Genomic DNA, 17,330 nt, shown 5'->3' on the forward strand with positions numbered 1-17,330 from the left:
GAGACACCATAATAATAAGAAGACTTCTTTTGTTTACCATACAAACAGTCATTACAGAAATCTAACTTGGTGCCCTTTACATCAACCCTGTTCAAAGAGGAGAGCACATCAAGTCCCTTCTAGCTGATATGGTCAAGTCTTTTGTGCCACAACTCCAAATTTGAAGCAACTTCAGCCACTGCAAGAAACTTGCCAGGCAAAGCTTTGCCATGTAAATAGTACAATGTACCACTCTTGCATCCCTTGACAACAAGGTGGTACCAAACGTACTGTACGTGGCGTATATGTACGTACTGTACATTGTTCCGTACAGGAAAAAATTTTATGTACGTAAAAATACGTACTCTTGGTAAAAAACCGCAAAATACTCATTTTCTAGGACTTCTCCAATATAAATCAAGAGAGAAGCCAACAACTTATAGAGAAATTCAAAGACATGTTTTACAAGACAACCACATACTGTGTAACTACTGCAAGAGACTTAAAAGTTAAGACGACATTGATAATTGAACAAGAACATCAAGGCTCAAGAGTCAAATGAGATTTGAAATAACAATGAACACACTAATGTTGAAAACATCAAATGACAAAGTACCATAGGTGATAGCCTGCAAGGCCCACGCCATAACAAAAGGCTCATCAGCCATCATAACTGAAACCATCCTACTCAAAAAGTCTATCTATATAGTAGTAGATACTAGAAAGCACTAAATAGCTAGCTCAAAGCTAGCACATCATCCATGTGATGGCCCCATCGTCAAAAATCATCATCAAATGCAGATGAAGACTCTGTTGAAGAGACCAAGTCCCCATCCGTCAGGACATTGCCCTCTTCGTCGTACTCTGGCTCTGCCATCACGGACATCTGTGCCACATGTAGATCATCCTCTACTGCCTCTGTCGAAGCCTCAATGAGACGAACAGCCTCGTTTGCCCGTTTCCGAGAAGAACGAACAGGTAGCTTTCCTTTACGAATGCTCTCTCTTCGAGCACTATCTGGGTCTGGATCATGCTCACGTAGAGGAATAGCCAAAGCTCGTGCGCGTGACCTCGTCACACGCCGATCAACACTCTCCAACTCCCTGTGAAGCAGTCGAATAATCTCCTCCTGCTCATTTCTGATTTGCGCCTCCACCTCCTCCGAGGTCACACGCCGATCAACACTCTCCAACTCCCTGTGAAGCAGTCGAATAATCTCCTCCTGCTCATTTCTGATTTGCGCCTCCACCTCCTCTATAGCAGCAGGATCTGCCACCATCTTCACCTTGGTTGGGTCCGCCTGTTGAAAAATGAAAACAAAGGAAATATTATTTAGTATGTACTAAGTACTCAATGACCGAGTGTATCATGATTCATGACTCAATCATTCATGTGAAAATTAATAGTAGACCTGCTTGGGTGTTCCCAAAGCGTGGTAGGCTCGCACAAGCCTCATATTTGCTCGGCAATAGACTAACTTCTCTAGTTGAGAAGTGCTGAGACGATTGCGGATCTTCGTATGTATCAAGGAATAAGCGCTCCAGTTGCGCTCGCATGCACCAGCCGAGCAATCCTACAACAATGAGCATTGAGATTTAATATATGGCAATAGTAAGTACTAAGTACATTGTGCAAAAACTGTAAGTCTCAAGATTCTCAATTACCTGTGAAAGTACTCGTAAAGCCAGATTTGTAAGCGTTGGAAGACCTTGTCTCCCATAATTCTGCCACCATGTAAGAGGGAACTTGGTAGCCTCTGGCCTCAACACCACAGCTCTAGCAAAGGATGGTCCTAGATTGTTCATGAAGCTGATCATCTCTGCATCAATCTCCAGCTGATTGTCCATGTGGTACATCATATTGATGTAATCATCCTTGAGCTTTAAGAGAGTCCTCTCATGGAAAAGCTCTGGCGTCTTGTAGAAAGGATGAAGCAATGCAGCCATCCCGTGAATGGGACGACTCATGAAAGTCCATCTCCTTTCTACAATGGCCATGATGTCATCTCGGCTGAAATTTTCAGCAATAAAACAAAGTTGAATTGGCAAATTCAAATGACAACAAGTCTACTAGAAGATTTCAAAAGACAAGTACTTACCAGGTCTGTGTCAGAGACACGCACTCTGTAAGGTGTCTCTTCATCTCCATGAAGAGATGATAGACTAGGCCCAATGTAGAGCCCTCCATGTCTGTGACTCGAAGAAGCACATACACTGGCTGCAATGCCACTGTCAAACTCTGAACCTGTGTCCAAAAGGACTCATCAAGCACCCGTCGCTGTATGTATTTAGTGGGCTCTGTCTACGAGTGATGCATCAATCTCCACTTTGGGTCCACGACTGTCTGGAGAAGTGGATCCCTCAATTTGAAGAGTCTCTGTAGCACTAAATACATATAAGCAAATCTGGTCTTTGAGGGTCGCACGATATCAAGTGTACTGTGGCTCCTGAAGATAGCTAAAGCTTGATGTTTCTTGCGGAAAAAGATGGTCATCTTAGTGGCATCTGTAACAATAGGCAATACCCAAGGCAACTTGCCTATATCCTCCATAAGTAAGTCAAGACAATGCGCAGCACATGGAGTCCAAGAAATCCGAGGGTAAGCTGCCTCGACCATTTCACCCATAAGTTTACAATTTGAGGCATTGTCAGTCACAACCTGTACCACATTATCCTTCCCAACCTCATCTATAGCTTTCTTGATGTGCCCAAAGATAAACTCACCACTGATGTGCTCTCCGGCCTTGCCTGCATCCACAACGCGCAAGAAGTATGTGCCAAGACAAGACGACACAAGAATATTAATGATGTGCCGCCTACGAACATCACTCCAGCCATCTGATATGATGGTGCACCCAAACTGCTGCCAACCGGCCTTGACCGGGACCAAAGCCTTATCTATCAAAGCCTTCTGCTCATCAAGCATTGTAGTGCGCATCTTCTTATACTCTACCCCTGACCATGAATCTGTGTGACCAACATCAGCTATAGCCCGGACCATCCTCTTCCATTGCTCAGTCCTCAAAACATTGAAGGAGATGTTGCACTCAATGAGAGTACGCGCAATCTCCATCTCAGCCACCTTTTGACGCTCCTTCACCTAAGAGAGAGAGTTCACACACGACGGCAAGGTGCTTTGCCTACGTGCATCCATATCACCTCGATCTTCCTCCTCTTGCACAACTCGAGCCCTCTTTCTACTAGAACCAGCAGTGGGATGATCCTCTTGAACCTCGGAAGATGAACCACCAAAATCCCCAATAAGAGCATCATGAAGAGCATCCTGTGTGTGCTGGCTACCTGTATTTGTTTTTGGTGTTGGTACTTCGGGAAAATTCTCCGCAATCAGCTTGTCCCTAATATCCTGTGGAACCTTTTTGCACCCTCCACAATTGTTGGTCGTGCCAATGCCCGTCAGATGCTTGACGACACGAGAAATTGTACTCGTGAGCTCAAAATTACAGTACTTGCATTGCCATCGTCGAGTGCCGGAACCCGCTTGGCCTGGAGTGTTGATAATGCGGATGACATTGGTATGCTCCTTCCAATACGGGTTGCATGGCTTAGGCATGATGAATCTGTCGCAAACAATAAGACACACGCGACACGAGTGAGACAAAGAGACAGAGAGACAGAGAGGGGGAGCCCCGGAGCCTGCAATAAGAACTTGGAGAAGAGAGAGAGAGAGAGAGAGAGAGAGAGAGAGAGAGAGAGAGAGAGAGAGAGAGAGAGAGAGAGAGAGAGACTTTACCTGCACAGTGACAATTTGTTTCTTTGCAGAGATAATTGACTGCGTTACTGGTTTTCTGCAACCCAATGCAAGCACCTAAAAAATAAGGCCAAAAAACTGGTCGCCTGGGCCTAGCGAAACCCTCATGCTGGAAAGGGGGCAAAATTTTTTATAAAAAAAAACCAGCACCGTACGAATCGATCCGTACGGTACGGATCCGTACAGATCACCCGTACGATACGGAAAGGATCCGGACGTACGTGTTGATCCTACCTTGCTTGACAATGAGCATTGATCCCTTAAGCAACTTCCATGAACCCCCAGCAAAAATGGTTGTATAACCCTGTGCATCCATCTGGCCAACAGACGATAGACTCTTCTTGATGCCTGGTACATACCTGACATCTTTAAGCATAAACTCTTGGCCATTGTTTAATGCCAAGCACACAGTGCCCATTCCTTCAATGTCACAAGCATGGGTATCCCCAAGGTAAACCTTGCCATACTTGCCTGCATGATAAGAAGCAAAACACTCCACAGATGGAGTCACATGAAATGAGGCACCCGAGTCTACTATCCAAGACTGCGTAAGGCCATCATTTGCACTTAGCAATGCATCAATGACATCTCTACGTGAGATAAGCATGTCTTCTGCATTTGCTACAACAAAATCTGAGGGGCATGAAGCTGCAACCAAGATCTCTTCACTGTCGGATAACTCTGTGATAACCACACTAGAGGATACATTGACAGTCTCCGAATCCTTGGAGGAGGTACCTGCTGATTTTTCCCCTTTCTTATCCTCTGTCTTCTTCTTCTCCTGTGATTCCTTCTTTCTTTCTTGCTCTTTCTTGAAATACCTGCAATCTGGCTTCTTATGGCCTTTTCTGCCACATTGATAACAAGTCATCCTTATCCCTAGACTTGCTTTTGCTCCTGTTTTGAGTCTTGGTACCTGTATTTTGCTTTTGACTTCTGCCTCTCGCATTGTAAGCAGAACTGCCACCTTCTCCACCACTAGACTTGCGTCTAATTTCCTCATTTAAGATGGAGCCTCGCACTTCATCATATGTGAGGTTGGGGCTATTACTCAAAGAAACCACAAGCGTTTCCCAAGAGTCTGGCAAAGTCATCAACAAAAATATGGCTTTCAACTTGTCATCAAAAGGTGGAAGCCCAGTATCCTGTAGCTGACTCATAACACTGGTGAAAGCACTTAAGTGCTCAGAAGCCGACTTGGCTTCGTCAAGCATCATGTTCACCAGTTTGCGCATCAAATGCACCTGATTCACAGGGGTGGCATTCCCATAAGTAGCCTTCAACTTATGCCAAATTGCATGTGCACTGTCCAAGCCCTTTATGTCCACCAGAATGTCATCAGTCAGCCATTTTGATGTAGGCCTTTGCCCTCTTGTTGAGCTTGGCCCAATCCTCATCCGGCATATCCTCAGGCTTTACAGCCAAAAGGGTGTCCTCACAATCCTTGAGGAACAAAATCCCCTGCATCCTGTCCTGCCATAGGTCAAAACGTGTACCGTCAAATCGCTTGATTTCCATCAAGCTCTTGGCATCAGACGACGAGGAAGTAGAGGCCATTTGCATGGATAAAAATGCAGCAGAAAGTGTCTACAAAATCTGAAAATTTCCAGTGATCACAATGTACTGCACGTTGCATACAATGTGCTCAGCAATGAACAAGTATCCCCAATGCGTACTTGCATAAACCCACAAAAGGCGTACATAAACCTCAATTTGTGTACATAAAAGCAATCCAATTCTGAATTTTCTGCAAATTTATTGTTTTGGCATATCAATTTGCATCAAATGGACCTGTTTTGAGTGGGAAAAACAAGGGGCATACACGGGAATCGATTTAGAACACCTGCGTTTTGTTGTTTTGATCTGTAATTTTCTGGTTTTTACCTGTTTTGACCTAATTTCAGCCTGTTTTAGGCTGTTTTGGGAACCCTAGTCACCCTAGGTGACACCGGAAGCAAGGGGCTTCGCGATGAAAGCGGAAATTTGACGCGAGAGAAGCCTTTTGCCTGCTGTCCAGCCACCAGCGCAAAGCTTTTGAAACCCTAATCTGGCTCTGATACCAGTTGATGAGCGTGCGGCGGTGTGTGCAAGTGATAGAGCACGCGAAGATGTGCAGGCCTTGAGGCTTGAAGCGGAGGCACTGTGCTGCAGAAGGGAAGCGCTAGCAGAACGAAGAGGGAGAGAGAGAGAGCTCACGTTTTTTGGGGGAAAACTCAATAAGTGAGTTTTGGGTTTTCCCACTTTTATTATAAGTGACCTTTAAAAAATGTGTCCAGGTTCATATTAGGTTCAATATGAACCTGGACAAAGTATAAAAATGTACAAAAAGGGGTTATTTAGGCCTTTAACCCAACAGAGAGCAGTGTAGAGTGTGCAAGATATCACTTCTTGCACTACATTGTACATGAGAGGAAAAGCTTGCACACAATAGCTACCATGCGGATGAAAAATGCAACCCCCAGGTTTATTTCAACGCCTCTCTCTCTCTCTCAAGGTGGAAAATGCCCAAAAATGGGCCAAGTGGCACTCATGCATGGTTTTCCCGTTTGGTACCTTCTGGCCTAAAATATCTAAACCACTTGCTCAGTTGACTTAGCGAAGGAGTAATAAAATGTTCCTCTTGTCATTCTGGAGCTAATGACGCGAACAGATTTCATGGCCCAAAATAGAATTTCCCTAAATTTTACGAGATGCTTCCATTAGACTCTCACTGGTCATCTGACCATCGTTCACCACTGGGTGATAATCTCGACCACTACAAAATGACCGAAAAACTGTCAACCAAAAGTATGGGAAGTGGGAGTAAATCACGTCCAAAAATGCAATGTAGCCCAGTTCTCGGGTGACTTTCTCTTGGTGACCCCACCTTGGCATTGTGCCTTTATTGAGTTGATTTCCTAGTATCCACCAACTTATTAAGTGCTGCGAGGGGATCTAGATGACTTTGAACTGAGCCTAGACACCCTTTTACTACTGGAATTCCAGTGCCAACCAACTTCTCGTCTGCGGGTGAAACTACCGTTTCACACTGGCCATACAATGTCCAACCATTTGCAACTTCAAAAAGAGGGTCTCAAAAATTAAACGAATTGCCACGTCCTCGTGACATACCCCCCTGTTGAAATCGCAAATGTCCTCAATTGCATACCATAAATACATGCCATGATGATCTTGTGTTGTCAGCACTCTTTGATCATCGCATGTGTCCGCAAGAAAGATAATAATACATAGATACAGATGGCTTAATGAAACCTTCATACTTTTGTCATTTCCATCTATAATAGAAGTGAACATTGTACATTTAACATTTCAAGAACGATACACACTTCTATTACACTGAATCCATATGTACAATTGATGTGCTAGCTCTATCATTACCCCTCCTTTGCAGACGTTGTGTTGGGGCATACATAGGCTGTAATTTTAAGGCCTCAAGGTAAAGCTGCAATACATTTGGTGACTCTTGACAGTTCAACTTTGCCTCCATAGGTAAATAGTTCTTGAACTTCACCAAACAGCGTCTTGCAACTTGTCTCTTGACTTTTCTTTCCTTATGTGCCAAAATCTGCTTAGGAACTAAAATTTCATCAAGTTCCTCAACCTTTGGCTGGTTCTCATCTGGCATATCTTCTAGCACATCACCCACGAAGGGTCTTAAAAGACTCACGTGAGACGCATTATGAATCTTCCAAGCGTCAGGCAATTTCAACATGTAAGCAACATCGTTGATCTTATCAAGCACTTGAAAAGGCCCATAGTAACGCATGCTGAGCTTCGGAAATAACCTTTCCTTGCCCTTCATCTTCTTTAACCTTGACTTTCAAACCGTAAAAGTACCCAATCACCAGGTGAAAACAACAGTTCACGACAGTGACGATTAGCAGCCCTTTTCTATTTTGCCCGAGTCTTCTCCAGTTCAACTTTAATTTTCTTATACATTTCATCCATGTTCTCGACATACCGATCTGCCTCAAAGATCTTGTCCTTTGTATGCAAAATGGGAGGAACCTTTTTGCCACCTTCAACAATCTCAAAAGGTGCCTTGCCGGTTGACGAATGCACTGTAATGTTGTACGCATACTCAAGCATAGGCAAATATTGTTCCCACTTGCCTTTGTTATCTGACACATAACATTTCAAGACAGTAGAATTAGCCTCTTTTGACTGCCCATCAGTTTGTGGATGAAACGAAGATGAGAACTTGAGCGTAGTGCCCATGTTCTCAAACAATCCTCTCCAAAACAAACTTGTCATGCAAGGATCATGATCACTGACAATCGATTGTGGCATACCATAGTACTTAAACACATTGTACATGAATAACCATGCCATCTGATCAAATTTTATCTTCTTCCTGACAAGGATAAAATGGGCCTATTTGCTGAACCTGCAAATAATGGTCCATATACCATCATTCCCTATCGGCATTCTTGGAAGGTCAAAGCTAAAGTCCATAGCAATGCTTTCCCATGGCTTATCCGAAAACGGTAGTGGCTGTAACAACCCTGGTGCCTTTTGCCTGTTAAACTTGACCTTTTGGCAAATTACGCATACTCGCACAAAGGCATCCACATCGCTCCTCAAAGTAGGCCAACAAAAGAATGTCTCTACCGCTTTAACTGTCGTATCAATACCAAGTGTCCTGCATACGGTGGGACATGACTTTCTACCATGACCTTATGTCCAAATGGCCTAGTAACACAAGGTCTACCATGCATCATCATAAAACCGTCTCCAAGGAGGTAGTACTCATGATGTTGCCCCTCTTGCAACTGCTCAAAAATCCTTATCAGTAGCATACTATTCCTTCATGTCATCCAATTCATAATGATAAGAAATTGACACAGCCAAAATATGTGGCTTTCTTGATAACCTTCTCTTAGGATTGACAAGTAACCTGTGACTGCGCAGCTCTTCGAACACAATGGTCAAGTGACGCCTATGCTCCTCATTCTTCGAGTAGACTATCATGTCATCAAAGAATGTGCCAACAAACTTTTGATGCGAGCGGAAAATCTGGTCCATCATTCTATTGAACGTGGCACGAGCATTTGTAAGACCAAATGGCATCACTAAGAACTCATAAAGACCAAATGTCGTTCTAAACGCGGTCTTGTGCACATCCTCTGGCCTTATACGAATCTGATGGTACCCACTCTTAAGGTCTATGCTGCTGAAAATTGCAGCACCCTCTAAACGGTCAAGAATATCAGCAATCCTTGGGATAGGAAACCTGTTCTTGATGGTATTCTTATTCAACGCATGGTAATCAATACACATGCCCCAAGAGCCATCCTTCTTTTGCACTAAAAGCACAGGGGAGCAGAAAGGTGAAAAACTAAGCTGAATCAGCCCCTTCTCTAAAAGCTCCTCTACCTGACCCATAATCTCTTTCTGTTGCGCCGCACTAACCCTGTAGGGAGGTCTGTTTGGTGGGCTACACCCTGGCACCAAATCTATCGCATGGTCCTCGGGCCTCTCTAGCGGCAATTGAGACGGTAATGAATCAAAAAAACAGTCATTAAACTCTCGCAAAAATGCTGACCTTTCTTTATCTAACACAGATAAATTTGAATGACAATTATCTAAAACTCACGTGCAAAGATCAAGTAGACAGAAAGATGATTTTTAATTACAGAAGTGATAGCTGAAGCAGATACAATAGAGACACGCTCCCCTTTAAGCTTTACATCCAAGACATGAGTTTTGCCCCTATGTTGAAGGGTGATCGTCTTGTCGCAGACATCCAGCACGCCATGTGTTTGGAACATCCACGGAATTCCCAGTAGCGCATTGCACCCTTTCAGCGGCATGATATAAAATTCTTCTGTGTCCACATACGATTGAATATGCAGACGCAGCTTTTCAATGATGGGGTAACACACTCTGAGTGGCCAAGACATGCCAACCCTACCTCTGCCGTGTACCCCATCTCTTCAGCTCTGATGCCCAGCTTTATAGCTAACTCTAGTGAGACAAAGTTTGCTTTGGCACCTGGATCAAAGAAGATGAGTGTCGTCTGATCTCTGACTTTACCCCATGCTCTGCATAACTCGCTGGCATCCGTGCTTGGCCTGTCACCCACCATGTCTGGCACCAAACCTGCCGTGGGCTTAGGCTTCTTTCCTTTCTTATCTTCTTTATCATCCAAATCAGTCGGCCTTTTCCTTTGTGGACAATCTGTAGCAAGGTGACCAGTTTGCTCGCATATAAAGCATTTATTTTCAGCCATCGAGACCTTTTCCTCGAGCGACTTGTGCACAAAAGGCTTCCTTTTTGGCGTCTTTGCCTGCGCTCTAGAAGTCCCGGCTAAGTCCTTATCCTTGTTGTCCTTTTCTGACCCCTGTGATGCTTCACGAGCCGCTTTTACAAAGGGCTTCTTTGCTGAATTTTTCTTTTTTTACGTTGCCCGGAAATCCATTGTCCTCTCCCTTCAACAAGGCAAGACCAGTGTTGGCAACTTCCATAAGCTGAGTGAGGATAGCCACTATGTTCTTTGTACAATAATCTTGAAGCCCTTTAGGCAACCCACAACAATACTTCTCAATATGCTCTGTCAGTGGCACAAACCTGTAGGAGGTTACTGAGAGCAACACTTTGCAAAACCTCCGATTGTACTCCTGTAGGCTCTTGCGATTAGCCGTAGTGAGTTGGTGCCAATTTGTCATGACATCGGCTTCAATTTCATTTGACAGCCACACAGATGCAAACATTTGCTTGAAGCATACCCATGTGCCGGGTGCATGTCCTTGCATCAGTAGTGGCAGCTTTCCTGACCTTAGAGGCCTCTGTAAAATTCCCTCCTACATAAGCTGTGTCAAACTGCCAGAGGAAAGTAAGAGCCTTCGTCATGTCCTCGAAGCCGCTGAAAGTGCTAAACTTTACAGCTGCATCACCTTCTTTGTATGGCTTTGGCTTTTCCAATACTCCCAAATTGTCGTAGGGAAGTGTCTGCAACATGGGCATTGTAATAGGGATCATCAGCGCCCCTTGGCCATTGACATTTTGAGTCACTGGTGCCATATCTGGCTGCTATCCAGAAAAACCAGCCATGCCAAAATTGCCTTGTGGCACCCCAAACTGGCCCTGATTGCACTAAAACCCTTGTTGCATGCCAATACTACCATACATGGGGTTCGGCATGATGCCTTGCATACCCCCAAACTCGGTTCCTAGCATATAATGCTGGGTTCTAGGCGCATAACCAGCCGTACTTTGGAACACAAATCCACCCCGGAAATACCCAGGATGTACCGTGGGTGGTAATTGGTGGAAAAACCTGATGCATTGCCTGGAAACTGGTTCCCTATCCATTTAATGCAACGTGTGGACTTTGAAAGGTGGAGGGCTGAACTGGTAAAACCTATGGAATTGGCATCCTAACCACCTTTCATGGACAAAAGGGACCTGTCTTGGAGCCCCAACAGACTCCGCAACATGCGAGTGCTCCTTGCCCTGCTGGGACGCACAAGGGAACTGGGCTTGAACCTCAACAGGCTCTATTGCATGAGATAGTTGCCTTGTTTGCCGTGACACTGGCGGTGCTTACAGATATTCCATAAACCTGGGATTCTGCACCAACAGAGAAAACACATTCACACCAGCAACCCAATGTGTCCTGAACGCATCATCTTCAAGTTGTCCAATCATAAACCCTTGAACTTGTGGAGCATTCACATCAATAGAAGGTACAGACAAGCGTGGCCGTGAACTCTAGTCAACCTCAAACACTGTAGGAATAGCCTGTCTGTCTTGTGAAGAGGAACCCTCTTCCCTGGCGTCCTTTGTCCTGTCAGCAATGTGTAATTCCAAGTTCTTGTACTCTGTGTCCTCGCCACAAACCGACCAAGGCTCACTCTTTAAGGAAAAAGTGATTCTGTCCTGGCAACGAAACCATGAAACCGGCCCGTAGGGCGGTAGACTTTGGTTTTCACCCGAAAATTTACTTTAAGCTTTAACACACAGAGAAACCTTGCAGAAGGAACCTGCAACGGGAATTAACACTTCAAAGCACACACGGCTCGGAAGCTAGAATGCTTCGAGCAGACGCCGACAACCTGTAGGCCCCAAAAACTGGCGCCCCTTTCGGTATTTCTTTATTCCTTTAGAGGGTAAAGTTACAAAACTAGAGTCCTGGGGATCTTAACCTGTATCCATTTGTTCTGGCTAAATTTCGGCAACAAACGGCCCCAAAACTCGCCCTGCACAAATCCCACTCTTGGAACTCCCTTCCAAAGACATAAACCCTCTGTTTTCAGCCCAAAAACAGCAATTACAGCTCGCTGTATTTACTGGTTTTTACCCTGTTTTCAACCCTAAACAGTCCCAAAACTGTCCTCTAGCAGTGGGGCATTGTTCCCAATGCTTTTGACATCCATACGACTGCAAAACAGTCCAAAAACAGCACATAACCAATGCTGAAAACGCACCTGTAAGGTGAGGTTATCACCCTCACCAGTGTGTGCAGGATATCACTTCTTGCACTACATTGTACATGAGGGGGAAAGCTTGCACACAATAGCTTTGGTACCTGCAACAATCCACCATGCGGATGAAAATGTAGCCCCCACGTTTATTTCAACGCTTCTCTCTCTCTCAAGGTGGAAAATGCCCAAAAATGGGCCAAGTGGCACTCATGCATGGTTTTCCTGTTTGGTACCTTCTGGTCTGAAAATATCTAGACTGGTTGCTCAGTTGACTTAGCGGCAGAGTAATAAAATGTTCCTCTTGTCATTCTGGAGCTAATGACGTGAACAGATTTCATGGCCCAAAATAGCATTTCCCTAAATTTTACGAGATGCTTCCATTGGACTCTCACTGGTCATCTGACCATCTTTCACCACTGGTAAAAATGCAATGTAGCCCACTTCTCGGGTGATTTTCTCTTGGTGACCCCACCTTGGCACTGTGCCTTCATTGAGTTAATTTCCTAGTATCCACCAACTTATTAAGTGCGGCGAGGGGATCTAGATGACTTCGAACTGAGCCTAGACACCCTTTTACTACAAGAAATCCAGTGCCGACTAACTTCCCGTCTGCAGGTGAAACTATCGTTTCACATTGGCCATACAATGTCCGTCCATTTGCAACTTCAAAAAGAGGGTCTCAAAAATTAAACGAAAATCATCAAAAAGAAACCAACAACTAAGGTTAGCGATTGCCACGTCCTTGTGACATAGTCTTCATTGGGCCAAGGTTTTCTTTGAAGCAAGCAGCAGAGACTAGACTGAGCAGAGCATATGCGGCCTTGGGAGGATTGGAGAGGATATGTTCGCAAGTCCAGTTGAAGGAACCCCGAACAAAGCTCTGGCTCTTTGATACCTTGGTAGCTTCCGCTATTCTCTATGGGATTCGGGTTTGGGGACCCTCTGTGCGTCAGGATGGGTGAAGAGATATGGAGAGGCCCTTGGTAGTTATGATTTCTCGGCTGATTAGAGCCAAAGCCTCCGTGCCACATGAGATCATTAGAGCGGAGTTAGCTGGCCCCCCCATGGAGATAAAGGCGCTTACGAGATCAATCTCCTCTATGCATAGGATACTACCAAAGACAGATATGCAAGACTAGCCCTTGAGTCCTTCAGATAGTTAGCTTTACAAGGGGACACATCACGCTGGTAGGCGCAAATGTCATCATGGTTCCAAATACATAGCTTCAGCATGGACAGATTACACCTTTTTCAGTACTCCCTTGATGCACCATCTTCGTCTCTTACACAGGTGGAGATTACTAGACTCATTCGCCAAGATCTGACCCAATTGGACACCAAAAGGACATGGATAGAGCCGACACACGAGCTGGGCACGAATATGGCTTTCTATAGAGAGCAGCTTCTCCAACTCACAGAGGATGGGTTTGTGATTCAACCCAGCTATATGGATACATATCTATCCCATGGGTTACGGTGTGTCATTGGTCAGATACGGACATCCTCAAACCAACTTGAGATTGAGACTCGTAGATTCAGAGGGATACCACCAGCCAGCAAGATATGCCGCTTGTGCCATACAGAGCCAGAGACGGAGATGCATTATATACGTCAGTGCACAACGTACAGGTACGGGGTCGCTTCCACTATCTATTCAAAGAAGGCTTCGGACCTTTCTCCAGAGTCATGAGCTATCAGGACCAGCGATGTCTTGGCTATATCTACATGAGTTATACAGATACAGAGAGAGTCTACTGAGGAGATTTAGAGAGGGACAATCCCAGAGACATTACTGATTTCTTCACACCAGACACTCGTCAATTAGAGGAGTAGCCACCGGTGAAAATTTCGGCTCATACTCACACTAGCGGTACCCTCATTGATCGAGCATCAAAGCTAGGGAGGTCGAGACGCCCACAGCATGGACAGAGACTACAACAGAGGATTCGAGCCATATTGGCTCGACATCCAGAGTGCAGATGAGGATGGACTCATCACCCATTATATCACCCTCTTCAATTTGGCACGCATTGTATTAGTGATCACACATACCCTACATAGTTCCAGAGGAAAACCCATAGAAAATATTACAAACAGTAAATCGGAAACAATCAAAGTAGAGCTCCTAATGACTAACGGGGAGCTTGTCCAAGTCATAGGCAACTTGATGAGACTGTCGAAGAGATATCTTGAAGAAAGAAACATACTCCACTTGAATCTGCTGAAACATGAAGAAATTTCGTGCTCTCCACACTATTCATAGCACCTTGAATCTAACCGAGCCGAAAAAGTATGCATACGCCCGAAGCAATGGCGAAAGCACTCCAAAGATCCAGAAAGATCCACAAAAATGTATGCCAGGGAAACGCACATGAAGAGCTGTACAAATGCAATCCTCAAACTGTTGCGTACAAGAACAAGACCACAATAAATGTGGAATATTCTCAATGCCTGCACCACAACGAACACATAGCGAAGAGGCCAATCTTTTGGAGTATAAATTTGTCAGACGGGAGAACCCCAACGATGCATCTCCACATAAACAATCTCTCCTTCAGAGGTAAATTAGTATGCCACACTTTCATAACTTTGCTCCGCCACCATGTAGCACTCTTATTCATATTCCATACCTTATTACAGTGTTCTTGTATCCAAGAATATGACTACAAATGACAATACACCTTCTTTGCAAACATCGAGCCGATCGAAAAACCAGTATAATGCAATCACAGATCTGATCCTCCGCAACCAGCAGCGGAATGGGAGATACAAAGTCGACCATATCCTTAATGGTGTTCCACATGCACCTGTAGTGCATCCGAAGCCCGAAAGTAAGAGCAGCTTGTCTAAACGAGAGCACTCGTCCATCAGTGTCTATCACATCCGTTATCCTGTCAATACCTTTCTGGGAGAGAAAATAAGCCTGTCTAGAAGAGTGCTGAACAAGAGTTTGATCAAAAACCCGGCTCCAATGCAAACTTCCCAATTGAAGTGAATTGCCACAGGCGTCATCTCTACCATGTCAGTGGCCACAACAATTCCTTTGTGACCAATTTCCAATCAGCCACAAGACTAGAAGCAAGGGGGCATCCAGGTATCGTAGCTTCAAATTTACCAAAAATCACATCCCAGTACGAAGGCTGCCAGTGGCCAAAAGCTTGTGTACTAACCGCATGAGAGCACAGAAATGCAAACATCTACGTTCAAGGCTGTTTTGTCTCAACAAGCACCTAACAAGAGGGCCTTCCTTGCTATAACATGAGAACACACCACAACGCTTTGAAGTACACAACTTATCCATCACAAGCAATCGCAGACCCTTTTTCTGAGAGCAGTAAGATCAAAAAGTGCTCTAAAATTGAGACATGAAGGCCGTAAGATAACGGGGTGGCCAATGCAATAATGGTAGGAAAAATTGCATATATGCCACCAATATGGACTGCACTATTATGAACCTTACATCATAGTCACAGGGGACGTCCTTTTTCAGGCTTCCCGTCCCCACTTGCCGTCCCGCCCTCTTTTTTACACTAAAAATCCATTTGAGCCCCGTCCCGGAATGCGTCCCTTGTGACTATGCCTTACATGCAGCGGCCAAATAGACAATTTCCAATAGTGCAATTTAGACCGCAGCTTATTTTCAAGCTCAATCCAATAATTTGGCATTGTTAACTGACCAAACCAGCGGTTATCCAAGATGCCTCACAATTTGATCGGGCTTTACTATTTCACCTGGCCATAATATAGAGTGTCAATCCATTGATGCAACGGCAACAATTTAGATTTCCGGAATTTCACTTGTAGTCCTTCAACCAGCCCATAAACATGTAGAGCTTCCATGATATTGTTAGCCTTACACCACTCTGCTGCTTCACATAGGTCTACGGAATACTTGTACGGCTAGTGTGCCTCTGGGCTGGCCACCCTTTGCATATGCATATAGACTGCATTGTCCGGCCGCCCACTTCTGGGCCGGATGCCTTACCTTGCCCGATTGCTTGAGTTCTGGGCCGACCGGCCGCCCACCCACTATGGGCGCCCTACTTTATTTTCCTTATGCTGGCTGTGGGAGCATTTTTGGCACTCCTCGGCCTCCCCTATTGGCAGCTATATATGTGAGGCTAGGGGGGGTACCCAGCCATAGTCTGACACAGTGTACTAGCCTCTTGCTCTGGTAGTCATGGGGGAACTGATCGCCCCCTCTTCCCCTTACCAACGTTTGTCTCTCTGTCTCTCTCTCCTCGTCAACATGTCTTGAGTTCAACTCTCCTCGTCGGAAGATCTTTAAGGTCTCTTGGGATAGTTTCCTACGACGTTAAAATTCTCTTCTTCTTCTTCTTCTTCTTCTTCTTCTTCTTCTTCTCTCTCTTCTCCTCTCACTTTTGCACACGCGCACTCTCACATGGTATTAGCAGCTTCAGGCTCTTCATGTCCAAGGCGCATCTCCGCATCAGGTTTCTCTCCCAAGATCAGATCTGCCAGCATTTTTTACATCAGCCAAGCAAGCAAGAGGATGCTGAGTTTTCTGTCGCGGAGGACCCCTCTCCACCTGCGTTTTTTGCAGATCCACATGGCGATCACCTTCTAGCTGCAAGCGCTAGCCTTCTCAAGTTGTTTCCTCGCCGGAACACTCCTCCCTCTACTTGCGTTTTCAGCCAGCAGATCTGCGTTTTTGAGGCTGAATTGCCAGCATTTTCTGGATAGCAGGTCAGCATTTTAAGAAGAGGGGGGCAGCGCTGGGCCTTGCCCATTGGATCTTCCTATTCCTACACGGCTCGGCATCCAGTGCCTTGCCAGCAACAATAATCTTCATCTGCTATAGATTTCAGCCATAAACACCTGCTGTTTTCTCTGTTTTCAGCCCACTTGGGGTTGTGCCAGGGATTCCCCATCCTTCCTACACCCTCTACACCGCTCCGGACCATGCCGGGAGCGTACGAGCACGCTAAAATCCATTGGACAGCAGCGTTTTCATCACCTCGCAGTTGCGTTTTTGGATGGTCAGTAACCACCTGGCTTGTGTTTTTCACAGAGGATGAAATTAGCTCCTGCCAGGACACCATCCGATGGTGGTCTATGCGGTCTCTCAGTGACTGCTGCAGTACACGGTATCTTCGACATCGGCTTGACCATCTACGGGCGTACAATCCTTGGTAG

The 17,330-nt window shown here is 45.2% G+C and overlaps 2 protein-coding genes across 3 annotated transcripts in view; both read right to left on the reverse strand.

Annotated features, from left to right (window-relative positions):
- The window catches only part of ABA3 (molybdenum cofactor sulfurase (LOS5) (ABA3)), an 89,586-nt gene that overhangs the window by 16,130 nt on the left and 56,126 nt on the right, over nucleotides 1-17,330 (reverse strand). The gene's annotated exons all lie outside the window — the stretch shown is intronic.
- Nucleotides 265-1,742, reverse strand: LOC147461783 (uncharacterized). The gene is made up of 2 exons (XM_086509235.1): nucleotides 1,391-1,742; nucleotides 265-1,279 (listed from the first exon to the last, which is right to left on the reverse strand). Exons 1-2 carry the CDS (start codon nucleotides 1,433-1,435, stop codon nucleotides 758-760), a joined length of 567 nt encoding a protein of 188 aa, XP_086365361.1. The 5' UTR covers nucleotides 1,436-1,742; the 3' UTR covers nucleotides 265-757.

This window comes from Adiantum capillus-veneris, chromosome 3, assembly GCF_014529385.1.
Source record: "Adiantum capillus-veneris isolate H3 chromosome 3, ASM1452938v2, whole genome shotgun sequence".
Classification (NCBI taxonomy): Eukaryota; Viridiplantae; Streptophyta; class Polypodiopsida; order Polypodiales; family Pteridaceae; genus Adiantum; species Adiantum capillus-veneris.